Source organism: Lacerta agilis, chromosome 4 (genome assembly GCF_009819535.1).
Source record: "Lacerta agilis isolate rLacAgi1 chromosome 4, rLacAgi1.pri, whole genome shotgun sequence".
NCBI classification, from domain to species: Eukaryota; Metazoa; Chordata; class Lepidosauria; order Squamata; family Lacertidae; genus Lacerta; species Lacerta agilis.
This window is the reverse complement of record NC_046315.1, coordinates 30,975,558-30,991,049: the sequence shown is the minus strand read 5'-3', so window position 1 is coordinate 30,991,049 and position 15,492 is coordinate 30,975,558. Positions and strand designations below refer to the sequence as shown.

The 15,492-nt window shown below is 43.3% G+C and overlaps 1 protein-coding gene across 1 annotated transcript in view; it reads right to left on the bottom strand.

The window, feature by feature from the left end:
* Positions 1-15,492, bottom strand: part of F5 (coagulation factor V) — a 47,023-nt gene that overhangs the window by 20,553 nt on the left and 10,978 nt on the right. The window contains exons 3-11 of the mRNA XM_033146578.1: positions 12,980-13,102; positions 11,438-11,650; positions 10,908-11,051; positions 10,135-10,356; positions 6,358-6,523; positions 5,040-5,217; positions 4,019-4,121; positions 2,526-2,737; positions 615-765 (exon numbers count right to left, since the gene is read on the bottom strand). Coding sequence (XP_033002469.1) covers positions 615-765; positions 2,526-2,737; positions 4,019-4,121; positions 5,040-5,217; positions 6,358-6,523; positions 10,135-10,356; positions 10,908-11,051; positions 11,438-11,650; positions 12,980-13,102 — 1,512 coding nt within the window. The remainder of the gene's footprint in view (positions 1-614; positions 766-2,525; positions 2,738-4,018; positions 4,122-5,039; positions 5,218-6,357; positions 6,524-10,134; positions 10,357-10,907; positions 11,052-11,437; positions 11,651-12,979; positions 13,103-15,492) is intronic.

Below are 15,492 nucleotides of genomic sequence, written 5' to 3'. Positions count from 1 at the left end.
ACATGTTACACATAATGAAGTGGCAGAATTTCGGGCTCTACCACTTTTGACTACATGGGAAGATCTTATCATTTAACTGTATTTTGTTTAATATTCTTAGGCATAAAAAAGCTCCCTGCATCTAATAACTAACTCATCAAGGTGAAGACTACATAACTTGGGCTTCATGCAGGTAGCTTTTTTTACATGGGGCGAGCATTCAAAAATATGATTGCTCATTTGTAGTGTAAACATTTATAATTAACATAGTTTTAAAAAAATAGAACTGCATGTGACAGAGGCAGCAGTTTGTGGCAGAAAGTCCCGGGCTTGCCCTGCCCCAGACATTTGATCAAAGCAATCTGATGACAAGCTCAAAACAATATGATCCCTAGAGTCTGAAGTGGTACAGTGTTGAATTTTGCCACCTTAGTCTATCACTTTATTTCTATGTAACTTGTAGCGTTGTATTGATGTAGTGTAGTGAATGCCATCAAGCAGTCAAGCATTATGGAAACAGCATGCTATTATTCCATTAAAAACAAAACAAAAAGCCACCCACATAATTTTATTTCACACTATTGAAGTTGAGCTCTCACATGCTTAGTGAAATGCTGGGTCAGGTTTCTACTCACTGTGCATGACATTAGACTTGTAAAATCTGGGGTCATCTCTCTTAACAGTGGAGGGATTGCTGCAGAATCTCTTGATATTGTCCTCCAAATACCAGCTCTTGTTTTCATCAAAGACGGCAAAGAGTGATTGCTGCTCAACATCAGCCTTATTCTGGAAAGCATTAAGACATGCCATCATTTCTGTTCGCATACCAGAGCCCTCTGCACTCCATTCTGACTTATAAAATAATGAATCTCAAAACTGGACAGGCGGTCTAGGAATTCTATACAATTATGGGCTAAGTACATCATAAGTGATTCCTTTCCTACCTGGATGATCAATTCCAGAAGGTGGCATTGGGAGACCATGGCTCAGTCCAATGGCATGGTCTCCTGTGCTATTTAATATCTACATGAAGTTGCTTAGACAAGTCATTCAGACTTGTCTAAGCAAGTCATTCAGAGAGGTAGATGTTATCAGTGTATATTGATAATATAAGAGATGAATTAATCAGTCAATTTTTATTTCTCTCACTTTCTCACCTTTCCAATCTTTGGTTTGTCCCATTTCTGCATATATTGGCATGAAAATTCATAGGCATTTTGTGCACGTTTCTCCTAATATGCACATTTGTATGCAATTTAGCCTAGCATAAGTATTTTCCCAAGCATAACAGAATGCATTTTAACATTTTTTCACTAATATATGCATTTTTGTACCCCCTTTTTTTGGTTGGCATAATTTGAAGAAGTGCAAATTTTGAAGAAGAGCTGTGTTTCATTTCATATATTGATTCAGGAAGGGCAAACTTGACAGTTTCCCATTAAAATGCAAACCTAATGAATTTCTCCCTATTGCTAGAAGACACTCAGCCCTACTTTGACTATTGATCAGATTCATTGAAACCAGTATTTGGGTTCAGTAATGGAGTGGTAGAGCACAAATAAACTAAAACTCAATCCAGATAAATTGTTCATCCGACCAGGGAGGTAGGGTTCAACTTGGTCTGAATGGGGTCAAATTCCTCTTGAAGATCCAGGTTCATTGTTTGAGAGTTCTGCTGGATCCAGTGGTTTCTATGGCATAAAGTGCCTTTCATTAGCTCAGGTTAGTGCACCAACTATGACACCTTTCTAGACATAGGTAGGCCCTGGCCACTGTTATCCATTCCCTTATAACCTTTGAAACATCTGCTAGTAAGCAGGCCACTGGACTACGTTTTTTTCCAAATGGGTCTGGTTATGCAGGATCCATCTTGCTAGTATTTAAAGAACCACACTGGTTACCAACCATTCTTTTTCCAGGCACAATCCAAGGGCTGGTGCTTACCTATAAAAAAGTATTACACGACTCTGCCCAAGCACCACATTCATCATCTGAGACCTTCCTCTGGATTCCCCCACCATATGAAATAAGGCTGGTGGCAACGAGGGAATCTCCTGATTTATGGCAATCCATATATCTAATGCTCTGTCCATAGGAGGTAATGTGGCACCAAAACATTCATTCCAATGCCAGGCAAAAATGTTTTTGTCCAGGCATTTTGCATGAGACTTCTTTGAAATGCAAATAGTAGTTTGGAGAGGGGATTTTGTTCCATCTCCACACACACCCAGCATGGTCCTGTGGCTGCTCATGCTTCTTCATGGGTGCTGTTTACATGACAAAAATATGCATTCATAACTTGTCTGGTCCCAAGAGCCTAAGAGCAGCCCTGCTGGATAAAACCATCTGGTTCAAAATCCTGTTTCCCACTCACACCCATGCCTAGAAAGTCAGGGACAAGCAGAAAACCTCTCAGAACCAGGCTTTCCAGGAGCAGAACAAGCCAAGTGTGGATGAGCCCTTGGAGCCATACTGCCTCAGAACCTTGAGATAGCAGCGTTACAGCCGCCATCTTTTCTCTCTCAGTTTGCAATACTTGACAGTACCTGTGTTCCCTTCACGTCGAGTGCCTTGCGTTTGCAAACCAGAAGTGGTCCAATAAGTCCTGAGGCGATATCCCTTGTTATATCAACAGCACTATGATAAAATCTGGTGAGACACTGAGGATCTTCTCTTGTGGGTTCATCTGTGTCAAGTACAGTCCAATGATATGTGTAAATTTCCCCTGGTTGGACCAGTTTACCCTCAGTGCTGTTCTCTGGATGGAATAAGGACATAAATGGAGTAAGATAAGAGCAGAAGCAAATGGCAGTTACCCTGTACAGTGTGTAAACACTGCCTGCAGACCCCTTTCAGACTCTTGGGTTCTGTGCTCTTTCCTGCTATGCCTGAAACACATACAGTGGTACCTCGGGTTAAGAATTCGTTCCGGAGGTCCGTTCTTAACCTGAAACTGTTCTTAACCTGAAGCACCACTTTAGCTAATGGGGCCTCCTGCTGCCGCTTCGCCGCCAGAGCACAATTTCTGTTCTTATCCTGAAGCAAAGTTCTTAACCTGAAGCATTATTTCTGGGTTAGTGGAGTATGTAACCTGAAGCGTATGTAACCTGAGGTACCACTGTATCTTTTTTTCTGGAGTAAGGTGTGAATTCACATATTGTGTGACTTTTATTCTGACATGCAGAAGGAGAAAGAAGCAGAGTGGAAACCATCAGGATCTCTCTCCTATGCCTCTCCCATTGGACTTATTGTGCTTACATCACTTCCTTAAACAGGGAATCCCTACCCATAAGAAGAGCCTACTGGATCTGGCTAATGGCCCATCTCATCTAACGTCCTGTTCTCACAGTGGCCAACCAGATGCCCATGGGAAGCCTTCAAGTAGAATCTCTGAGCACAACAACCCTTAACACCTACAAGCTCTCTTCTTATAACAGGGAAGAGCTAGCCGGGGCATCTCAGAAGTCCAGTTGAAGCAAAATTAATTCTGTTGCAATAATTCTGCAGCCATTTATCATGGAAATAGGAGGGATCTCAATACGTATTTTTTCTGCTTCTGTATATGGAATGAGGAGGGCAGGGAGGCTCGTCTTGCCCTTTGCCTCAAGCAGAAAAACATAGAATACACAGTTCTGTCCTTCAGCAGAGGAGAATGGCAGAGGGGTGTGGGGCCAGGGAAGAATGGCCAGGAGGTTGCTGCCACTGCACCACCACCCCGGCATCTGTCATATGAGGTGGCCACTTCCCTCAGTGTCATGATGGGGCCAGCTCTGTCCTTAATTAGCCAGTTAATTTTTTCAGCTTTCCATTCCTATTTGAAGTACCCTTGGATGCTAACGACTTTACAGTTAGCTCTGAAGCCCTTAAAAAAGGAGTGACCTTAATTTTTTTTTTTTTTTAAGGAACCTTTTGAAAATTACGACAGGAACACCTCTATCGGCTGAACTGCTAGGGAAGCTATTTCAAAAAGAAAAATATATAACTTAGCCACCAAAAGAAAGACAGGAGGAAATCTAGGCAGAAGTAATGAATAACCAACCTTTGGCATCCGAAGGATAAACGACTCCTTCAGCATCCTTTGAAAGCGTAACTCCATGCACATAAATACTGTAGGGTCGGCTGGCCATGTTTTTGAATACAATCTGTTTAAAATGTAGGTGGAGAATATGTGTTCATTATAGCAATAATGCTTTATACAAGACATTTGCAATAATAGTAGTAGTAAGTAAATGATGATGATAATAATAATAATAAGTTTTTTAAAAAATAAAAATAAAAAACTAACTGTACCCAGAGGGATGTGGGATGCGGGTGGCACTGTGGGTTAAACCACAGAGCCTAGGGCTTGCTGATCAGAAGGTCGGCGGTTCAAATCCCCGCAATGGGGTGAGCTCCCATTGCTCAGTCCCAGCTCCTGCCCACCTAGCAGTTCGAAAGCACGTCAAAGTGCAAGTAGATAAATAGGTACTGCTCCGGCGGGAAGGTAAACAGCGTTTCCGTGCGCTGCTCTGGTTCACCAGAAGTGGCTTTGTCATGCTGGCCACATGACCCGGAAGCTGTACGCTGGCTCCCTCAGCCAATAAAGCGAGATGAGCGCCACAATCTCAAATCGTCAGGGGTCCCTTTAACTTTACCCAGAGGAATGTACAGGATAACCATAAAACCAATTGGAGGAATGCAACTAATAAATAATTTCTAGAAGCAACTGTATGTGCAGGATAAATTATTTGGCTAATAAGACTCAGGGAGGAACATATTTTATGCAAAGGGTTGTTATCAACACAGGACTGCATAGGAGAGACAGTGGGTTGGGTCCAGCCTAAATTAGTGGCACTTAAGCTCCACCGAAATCATTGTGAAAAGTTGGTCATGACTAAGTTAAGACTCATAGATTTCAACAGGACCTGAGAACAATTAGCTTCGGTTAGACCCAACTCAATATAAATACAGATAAATGTAAAATTTTGGATAGTCAAAATGCATATAGCGTAAGCCCTATGTATGAATTAAATAAAATGAAATTTTAGATTCTGTCCTTATACCTGTTGCTCAGTACTTACCTTTATGTTATCTCTGACCTCAGCTCTGATAACAGGCCCCAGAATTCCACGTTGTTTGGCCCATGTATTGTCTGTGCGTTTGGTGAAACTAGCATCTTTATATTGTCTGAATACGGCCTTTTTATACTTCTTGCCAATGTGATTGGAAAATGCTTCCAGATACTGAGTTTTATATTTCCTTTAAAATTGGGAAAAGAAAGAAGATGATCTGTAAATGGGGAGATAGGCATCTATTTCTATGTGGGTGGAAATGTTTATTTAGAAAAATCTACATTAATGATTATGTATATGCATTGTAGCAACCCAACGAAACCCCAGTAAAAAGGCAGGAATAAGTAGAGTAATTAAAGGGCTCTTCTGCACATGTTACCAAACTGGTATTTTCACATTATATTTTGAGCTTTCAAATAACATAAAAGCCACCTCTGGATATATGGTAGTACCATTTCGGTATTACTTCCAGAAAGAAATCTTTTTGCAAATAACACCAAAACGAGTGCCTCCCTTGTTCTCCTATAATAGCAATGACATGTATCTGAGAGGTGCCAGAACTGGGTTCTGGTTAGTTCCAGTTGGGGAAAAAGCATTGCTTTAAATGAGGGGTCGGCAACCTGTGGCCCATGGGCCGGATGCAGCACACGAAGACCGTTTTACCGGCCCACAAGCCACCTGCAAACTGAGCTGCCCGTGCACTGCGCTAAACCAGCACGGTGCGTCGCGGCGACTTGCCGAGTGGTGCCGGAAATGGCATCTGCGCACGCGCAGATACCAGAAACAGTGTCTGCACATGTCCAAACGCCAAAAATCGCTTCTGTGCAGGCGTGATTTTTGGTGTCTGGGCATGTGCAGAAGCAATTTCCAGCACCGTGGACATGCACAGACGCGATTTCCGGCATCACGCTGTGCCAGTCTGGCCCATGGACGATCTCCATGGGAGTGATCCGGCCCATGGCCGGTAAACCTTGCCAACCCCTGCTTTAAACAGTCATGGCTTCCCCCCAAAGAATCCTTAAAAGTGCCATTTGTTAAGGGTGCTAAGAGTTGTTAGGAGGCCCCTATTCCCCTCACAGAGCTACAATTCCCAGTTTCCTGGGGAGAGGGATTGACTACCCTGGGAATTGTAGCTCTTTGAGGGAAACAGTAAAACAACTCTCAGCACACTTAAATAAATTACATTTCCCCGGATTCTTTGGGAGAAGCCAGGATTGTTTAAAGTGGTGTGAGGCTGTTTTAAATGTTTAGTGTGGATGGAGCCTAAGAATTGAGAACCTTATTCAGTCTACACAAACCCCTCAACCAACATATTCTACCATGTTACCTATCAATACTGTCAGGGATTTCCGGAGCATAATCCCAGATTACTTCTTCAGCAGTGATGTAATAGTCCCAGTTCTTAATCATCCGTAATTGTTTATAGGATAATTTCCTTGTTAAAGTGTCTGGATTTCCACAGTCTTCTATGTTGAGGTAACCATGCATTCCAGCTGAAAAGACAGATCATGAGTGTTAGTTGTAAAGGAATGTGCATGCCCAAGTGTTTTTCTTGTTTCCCTTCAGCCAAACCAGATGGAAGTTAAGGATATATATATATATATATATATATATATATATATATATATATATATATATATATGTATAAATTACTAGAGCAGCAGGAGACTCTTCCAGGTGGTTCGCAGTTTAGCAGAACCACCATCGTCATCGGGGCCTGGTAGGGACCCCAAGATCTCCTGCAATGCTTTTGCAAAGTTTTTTGCAGATAAAGTCGCTCAGATTCGGAAGGAGGTAGATTCCACCGTGGGAGCAGGGCTGGGGCGGGAGAGTGCTAGAGCTCTGTCTAGTCATGTTTCATGGGATCAATTTCAATCTGTTACCTCCGAGGATGTGGACAGGCTGCTTGGACGAGTGAAACCAACCACCTGTGTCCTTGATCCTTGCCCATCCTGGCTAATAAAAGCGAGCCGGGAAGGACTGGGCGATGGGCTCCGCGGGGTGGTGAACGCTTCCCTCTGTGAGGGAGTCTTCCCATACCCGCTGAAGGAGGCGGTCATTAAACCGCTTCTTAAAAAAACATCTTTAGACCCGGCCAATATGGCCAACTATCGCCCAGTCTCAAATTTACCATTCTTGGGCAAGGTGATTGAGCGGGTGGTTGCGGAACAACTCCAGGCACGCCTGGAGGATGCGGACCATTTGGATCCCTTCCAATCGGGATTCAGGCCTCATCATGGGACTGAAACTGCCTTGGTCGCGCTGGTCGATGATCTCCGGCGGGCTAGGGACAAAGGTGAGAGCTGTTTCCTAGTTCTGCTGGATCTCTCAGCGGCCTTTGACACCATCGACCATAACATCCTTCTGGACCGGCTAGAGGGGTTGGGAGCTGGGGGCACTGTTATACAGTGGTTCCGCTCCTTCCTTCTGGGCCGTGTTCAGAAAGTGGTGATGGGGGATGAGTGTTCAGACCCCTGGGCTCTCACCTGTGGGGTGCCTCAGGGTTCTGTCCTCTCCCCCATGCTTTTTAATATCTATATGAAGCCGCTGGGAGAGATTATCAGGGGGTTTGGGCTGGGTGTTCATCAGTATGCGGATGATACCCAGCTCTACCTCTCTTTTAAATCAGAACCAGTGAAGGCGGTGAAGGTCCTGTGTGAGTGCCTGGAGGCGGTTGGAGGATGGATGGCGGCTAACAGATTGAGGTTGAATCCTGACAAGACAGAAGTACTGTTTTTGGGGGATAGGGGGCGAGTGGGTGTGGGGGACTCCCTGGTCCTGAATGGGGTAACTGTGCCCCTGAAGGACCAGGTGCGCAGCCTGGGAGTCATTTTGGACTCACAGCTGTCCATGGAGGCACAGGTTCATTCTGTGTCCAGGGCGGCTGTCTACCAGCTCCATCTGGTACGCAGGCTGAGACCCTACCTGCCCGCGGACTGTCTCGCCAGAGTGGTACATGCTCTAGTTATCTCCCGCTTGGACTACTGCAATGCGCTCTATGTGGGGCTTCCTTTGAAGGTGACCCGGAAACTGCAATTAATCCAGAATGCGGCAGCTAGACTGGTGACTGGGAGGGGCCGCCGGGACCACATAACACCGGTCCTGAGAGATCTACATTGGCTCCCAGTACGTTTCCGAGCACAATTCAAAGTGTTGGTGCTGACCTTTAAAGCCCTAAACGGCCTCGGTCCTGTATACCTGAAGGAGCGTCTCCACCCCCATCATTCAGCCCGGACACTGAGATCCAGCGCCGAGGGCCTTCTGTCGGTTCCCTCACTGCGAGAAGCAAAACTACAGGGAACCAGGCAGAGGGCCTTCTCGGTAGTGGCGCCCGCCCTGTGGAACGCCCTCCCATCAGAAGTCAAGGGAATAAACAACTACCTGACATTCAGAAAATTCCTAAAGGCAGCCCTGTTTAGGGAAGTTTTTAAACTGTGATATTTTAAATGTATTTTAATGTTTGATGGAAGCCGCCCAGAGTGGCTGGGGAGACCCAGCCAGATGGGCGGGGTACAAATAATAAATTATTATTATTATTATTATTATTATTATTATAGAGACCTCTGAAACATGTAAATTTGTCTCCTTCCATGATCAAAATCTCCACTTTAGCCAACAAAAAGAATCTGCGAGCCATTCATTACTCTCTTAAGATATAAATAACAAAGCCATGTTAATGCATGTTGAAACACACACCCAGTGTGTGGAATCCATTTGTATATGCATCCATGCATCCATGGGTATATGATACAGTGGTTACCCTGCACTAACAGAAGGCAGAGAGAGATTTACATCATTTCCTCCTCCCTTCTGGAGCCCCATCTTCCCCAGAACAGGTTGGGGGATTTTCCAGAACAGTGTGGGAGGTGGCATGGGAGGATGCAGGGGAAAGAGGGAATCTGTGGACATTGCCTCCCCTCCTCTTCCTTTAGCAGAGGACTCCACTAGATCAAAACCTCTTCTGCAAATGGGAAGACTCTTTCCATTCAAGGAACGACACAATTCAATGCCACCTTGTTTGTTTTGGAGTGTGACAGAGCCTTTTGGAGACCTGACTTATGCTCATGATTCACAATGTCACACTTTTAACAAAATAAAAAAATGTCTTCATAGGGACAGGCTTGGGTTTTCTCCAGGATGCTAAATAAATCTATGCAGCTTCTTCCTAGTAGTAGCAGCAGCTGTACAGGTGCAAAAACTATTTTGAGAGAATGTATTTACAAGTGATAGTTCTGCATAGTTAGTAACAACTAAGATAACTAGCCTTTTCACTGGCTTAATATAGGCTTTAATCAACTAAATGTACATAAATGAGCATACTATGATAATCTCAATGTAAATGCATTGTTGAGACACTGAAGACAGCAGAAGATAACTTTAAGAAACAAAAACTACCACTTATTGTTAAAAGAAAAAGCTGTCTCTCAATATATTTTTTTATTTCCTATTATAGGCACACCAGAACCAAAATGGTCACAACAAATAAAGAAGTTGCTCATGGTTCACAGCGTCACCAACTTAAATGTTTCCTCATGTGTTAAAAGCAGCCCCCATAAGCTAATCTAGTAAAACTTTGCTTTATTAATCTAGTGACTAAACTGATAAAGGTTATAGGCTGATCAATAGGCATTTGTACTTAACCAATGAGACAAAAGACGTTTGTATTGTCTTCTTATTGATTTAGTTAGTTAGTTAGTTAGTTAGTTAGTTAGTTAGTATGAAGGGTCAGCCTAACTAACAACACATCCAAGGGTTTAAAGTGAATCACATGACTATCTGGACAGATGGTGGTGGCCACTGAAAATCTCTGCATGTATTTCAGTGGTGAGCCAATTGTGGACAAAGGCCACTTGCTTTGAGCACACTGCCACTACCCGCCCCCCAACAAAATACAATTGTAGTTGCAGGTGTCTTGTTATTCTGTAGTCACATATGCAAACTTCAGTTATAATTTATGCCAGATTGTTTTCCTAGCCCCCCTGCCCCATCACCACAAGTGCTGCCATAGTTAAGATGATTTTGCATGCTTTGTACAACGGCTATATGAGAGAAGGTAATGAAGGCTGCAGTTGCATCAGTGCCTGCTGAAGAAAGATCTCCTTGCCTTGCAGATGCTTTTCAACAAGGGACGATATGAGCCACTTTCCTGTCTTGCTCACGGACATATTTGCTGTTGCTGATGCTCCTGCGACAAGGTTGATCGTTGACATTTTATAGTGGTTTTGCTCCAAGGTTTGCCCATTGAAATGGACCGAGAAGATCTCAGGCGCAGAACTCATCCCTATCAAATGCCAACTAATGTGATGGTAAGCACAGGCTTGTACATCTGAAACGCAAAAGAACAGCAGCTGGAAACTTTATTTTAAAATCACTGTGCTGGATCAGGTTAGCCATATTGATTTGTATGCTGTTGGTAGATTTTTGTCATTGTCTTGTTGGGCTGTGTGTGTGTGTGTGATAAAGCAATGTCTCAACAAATGAAACTGATTTGTAAAAGTGATACATGTAAAAAATATGAGAGAGACATTGCACATACTTTTGTCAATCAAGAAATCTTTAATAAAAATACTTCAAAAAAGCAACAACTGTACAGTGGTACCCCGGGTTGCGTACGTAATTGGTTCCGGGTTACAGTTCGTAACCCGAAAAGTGTGCAACCTGAACAAGCACGCGAAAAACCCGGAAGTAGCGGTTTGCGCATGCACGAACGCGTCTGTGCATGCGCGAACTGCGCAGAATGCTTCTGCACATCCGCACGTCACACGCGCTCCAGGTTACTGGAGTTCGTAACCCAGAGCGTATGTAACCCGAGGTACGACTGTACTGTAATGGCAGTCAGTCAAGCAAATCCATCTAGGTTAACAGGATATACAGTACCTGGTAGTGTTCCATTAGCATAGCCATTAATGGTGTACATGAGGGAGGATCCTTTTTGCCAGCTTTTGCTTTCATCAAACACAGCAAACATCAGCACATATTCCCTGTCAAACAATTTCTGTGTTCCATTTTCATGCAGGCTTCCTAGAAGAAGAAGAGGAGGCTGTCACAGACATCAGGAAAAACTAGTTTTATCAAATAAGACATAGATAATGAAGGACCCCTAGGAAGCTACCCATCAAGTTCATTACTGTTGACACTGATTGGCAGAAGCTCTCTAGGGTTTATCTCCCAGCATAGACACCAACTCTATGGGGCAGAGGAAGTATGTGGGGACAGGGCTGAGCCCCCCAATCTTGAAGTTTTGGGTCTGCTAGAAGAGAAATTATTCCTGCCAAAGGGGCCTAGTTTGTCAGAGGCCAAGGAGCCGAGGCAGATGATAAACAGGAATCCATGCGCGGGAAGAAGGGACATTACAGATAAACCCCAACAAACACTTGCTGGTTTCTTCAACCTAAATGTTTTATTACCGTTTTTACATATCAGCAAGGCACCGATAAGACCAGAATTGAAGTCCTGCACCATGTTTTCATGTGAGTAGTAGGCATAGGTGAGACAAGGAGGATCAGCCTCCCGTGGCCCAGTTCCTGCAGAGGCCTTCCACACGTATTTATAACTTTTTCCAGGAGGCACAGCATCATCCAGTTTTTCGATAGGCAATGTCTTGTCAGAATATGAGGAACCTTCAGTGGCAGGGAAGCAAGGATTCACCATGTATTATTCATACATAATAATACTCACAATACCCTTATGAAGCAATAAATAAATAAATAAATAAATAAATGTGCATGCAACCACCTATCCATATACAAGCTGAGTCTAATGTCCTCTTTATACCAGGCATGGAGAACCTGTGTCTTTTCAGATGCTGTTAAACTATAATTTCCATCATTCCCAGCCCATGGGCCATGTGTGATGGGAGTTGTAGTCCAATAAAATCTGGAGGGTCACAGGTTCCTCCAATCTATTCACCTTTCTTATGCAGCCCTGCCTGGGGACTGTACATGCACATACAGTACAGGAGAGCAGGTACTTATTTCCAGATAGCCCTATATAGGCCCGTGCACACACGGTGGGGACGGGGGAGGTTCAGCTGGGTACACTTGCCCTGGGCCTCGGAGGGCTAAGCCAGCTGGATGGGAGGGGTGCCAGAGGCCTGCTGGACTTGGCTGTTATACCAAGAACACCCCATGCTTCCCAGTCATTTGGGGACAAACTCTGCACGGGCCTGGCACTATTTGCTATTGCTGTGCAAACTGAAACTTGCCAACTTTTTTCAGTCTACCATTCTCCTCTACCATTGTGTATAGAGGACTCTTTTGCAGAAATTATTTCGAATAACATATTTCCATTAACTCATGCAAATGACACATGGATATCCCTTCTCAGCTCATTCTAGAAGAATTAATTCTATTTAATATGTCGCTGTTTAAATATTAAAGGCATGACAATATATTTCTGGGGGTCAGGTACACCAATTTGGTATCATTATCCCTTGCAATCCAAACAACAACTTGTGTCCATCACTGGCTGATGCCTAGTAGCCTACAAATTACAGGAGGGCACAGATCTGACATTCCTCATCAGGAAAAGCTGCATGAAGCCCAACAAAATATAACTCATTGTTTAAAATGTTGATATTTCTTGCACTTGCAGTTTACCCCAAGCCAGGTTAAAGTATATCCAATTTTCCTTTCCCTTCTAAGAGCCGGGGGATCTGATCAAAATCTGAGGCACACCTTAGCTTTTCTGATGTTGTTATATAGTTTAGTCACTAGGTGGCATTTGACTTCATTATATCTGAATGGACAGGCTGAAGCTTCTTGTTATGTATTTGCTCTTGTTTAAAAGAAATAATAACGTTCTCTTGTGTGTTTTTTAAGTTTTCCATTTGAGTCATATTTCCACTAATGGGAGCTCTGGTTGGCTGGTCCTGATGGCTGACGAAGACAGGAATATTAAAGGATCGTCACTGGGATATCTGACAACATAGTCACATTACCAGCACTTACCTTCTGAATGTTTGCTGTACGCTATGCCTTGTGGGTGAATACTCAGTGGTTTATTAGCCAGGTTCTTAAAATGAATGACAAGTGTATCTCCCACTTCAGCACGTAGCGTTGGCCCCAGAAGCCCTACCAAAATGATAATATTTTTTAAAGAGAGAAAGAGAAATTCCTAAAATACACAACATGGAAAAAGAGACTTGTGTTTTGACTGAGAGACAAACTTACACACCCAAGTGGCTATTAGAATGCACCGTCATTCCTTAGGGCAGGAATGTTATTATTTGTTAACACACACCAACCTTCCTCCAAGAAGTTCAGAGCAGCAATTGAGCTTTATGCTCACCTGTGACATAAGAAGGAGGAGATGACAGCTATGCTTATACAGGCAACTTCCCATTTACATGGGGGTTTCATTCCAAGGCACCTCACGTTTAAGTGAAATCGCTTATATTGGGAACCAGTGTTAGAAACGGAGATAGGAAAGCTAGGAGCTAAATGGCACCTTAAACCTAGGTTATGGGCGCAACAATGGAATGTCTAGGTGGGCTGGCTTCCAAGATGGCGACGGAGTCAGCAGCATAGTTAGCTCTGTCTGCCCCAATTAAGATTTTGAGTAGTTCTTTTTAGCCTTCTGGATCTTAATTTTATAGTTTTAATCATTTAGCGGCTGCCTTATCGCCCTTTCAATGCTCAGTGCTTTCCTAATTAGCAATTTATTGCTTTGTTGCTCAACTGTTTTTCAACTGCCCGCTGGCCTGCGATCTCGCTCCTGACCAAGCTATCTATCTCCTTCAACAAACGCGGAGGGAAACAACTTCTGTGAGTGACCGTTTGTTCTCTCTCTCTCTCTCTTTTGCAAACCGAGCGCTGAAGGCTGAAGGTTGAAGCCAAAAACAAAGAAAGAAAGATCAGTTTTACAGGCCTACTAGTCTCCAGGTTGAAAAGGACATTCCTCCTGGGTCCCCCCACATAGACAACCCTGCCTAAAACCTTATGAGCTCACAACGAGCCTAAAGATAACTATATCAAATTTTCCCAGGCATTAATTACTTGATAAAAGCGGACTTACTTGGGCTCTGAAAACGGGTGATTTATTATAGAACCCTCCATCCTTTGCCTGCCTCAGTGCCCTACTCCTAACATGGTTCTAACAAGAAAGAACTGTAAAGACCTGGGCATTACGCCAAGTCCGCCCTGTAGTTTAAAGGAGCCGCAAAGGAGGCAAAGTAAAATTACTAAATATTTTACTCATAAAGAGGTGAATAAGAGTGACCAGAGTGAGATTATTCTCAATGAGGCCATCCCTAGTGTGATGGATTGGTCGATTCAACCTAAAGAACTACGAACGGACCATGAGAGCACAAATTATTCTACAAGCTTGGCTCAGGAACTTGCCTTAGCTGAGAATGTCATGAAGACAAACACACCCGATACAAAAGATCCCAAACCTCAAAGATTATCCTCGGACTCTGGAACAATTCATTTAAGCCACCGGCCCACTGATATTATAAATAAAAGCGAAGAGTGGGTAGATCAATTGCGGTTGCATGTACACCAAATAAACATGGATATACTTAACATCAAAAATTTCTTAGCTATAACAAATGGGCTTTTGTTGACGTTAGTGGAAAATTTCAAACAGCAAGAAAGAGCAGCAGACCATAAACCTAACAACACTCCTGTTTTGGATACCAAAAGTCAGTCCCCAAGGAAAACCAAACTACCGAAAAAAAAAACCGGACCTCAAATTAAAGAAAAGTAAAAATATAAAAAATATAAAAATCTCTAAAACTACTCAACACAACAGCAAAAAGCAATGGCAAAAACTTTTCAACTTACTTCCAACTATTTCTAAGAAAACTAAAGTACGAAGTACAAGAGAGACTGGTAAGGCTGGTATACCCAAAACCAAATCTAGTCCCTTACGCGAGAGCAAACCCCAGAGACCTGTTAACGAAACCAAATCATCTACGGATGCACTCTCCTCGAGCCCACCCAGAGTACCCACTGTAATCACAGAGAGAAGAGAGCCTGGGACTCTAAACATCGGAGGGACTTTTCCACAGGAGGTACCAGCTGCACGTACAACGAAAGGATGGAGCTTGGTTCTTATTCCACATAAGATTATACTCGGAAATTACCCAAAACCGCTGGGGCCTTGCACAGGCAGAGATCGTGTGAAGCATCTATTGGATATTTTAAACAGAATTTTACCTGGAGTAGTCAAAGCAGCCGACTTAGATGATATAGAATATTTATATCAAGACGGCTACTCGGTCCGAGCTTTAATCACATTTACAGACCACAACCTGGTTAAATTCATCCTCAGAGCAAGAAACCTATTCAAAAAGGACAGAATAGTATTGTCAAGAATTTTTGAAAATAGAGCTCCAATATCCTCTCTATCTGCTCCTAAGGGTGACGGGAGATTAAGATCTGAGGAGGAAAAGGACAGTGAATGCAACCACCAAAAGCAGGAGCGATATAAACAAGAAGCATTAAATCCGGGAAAGAAA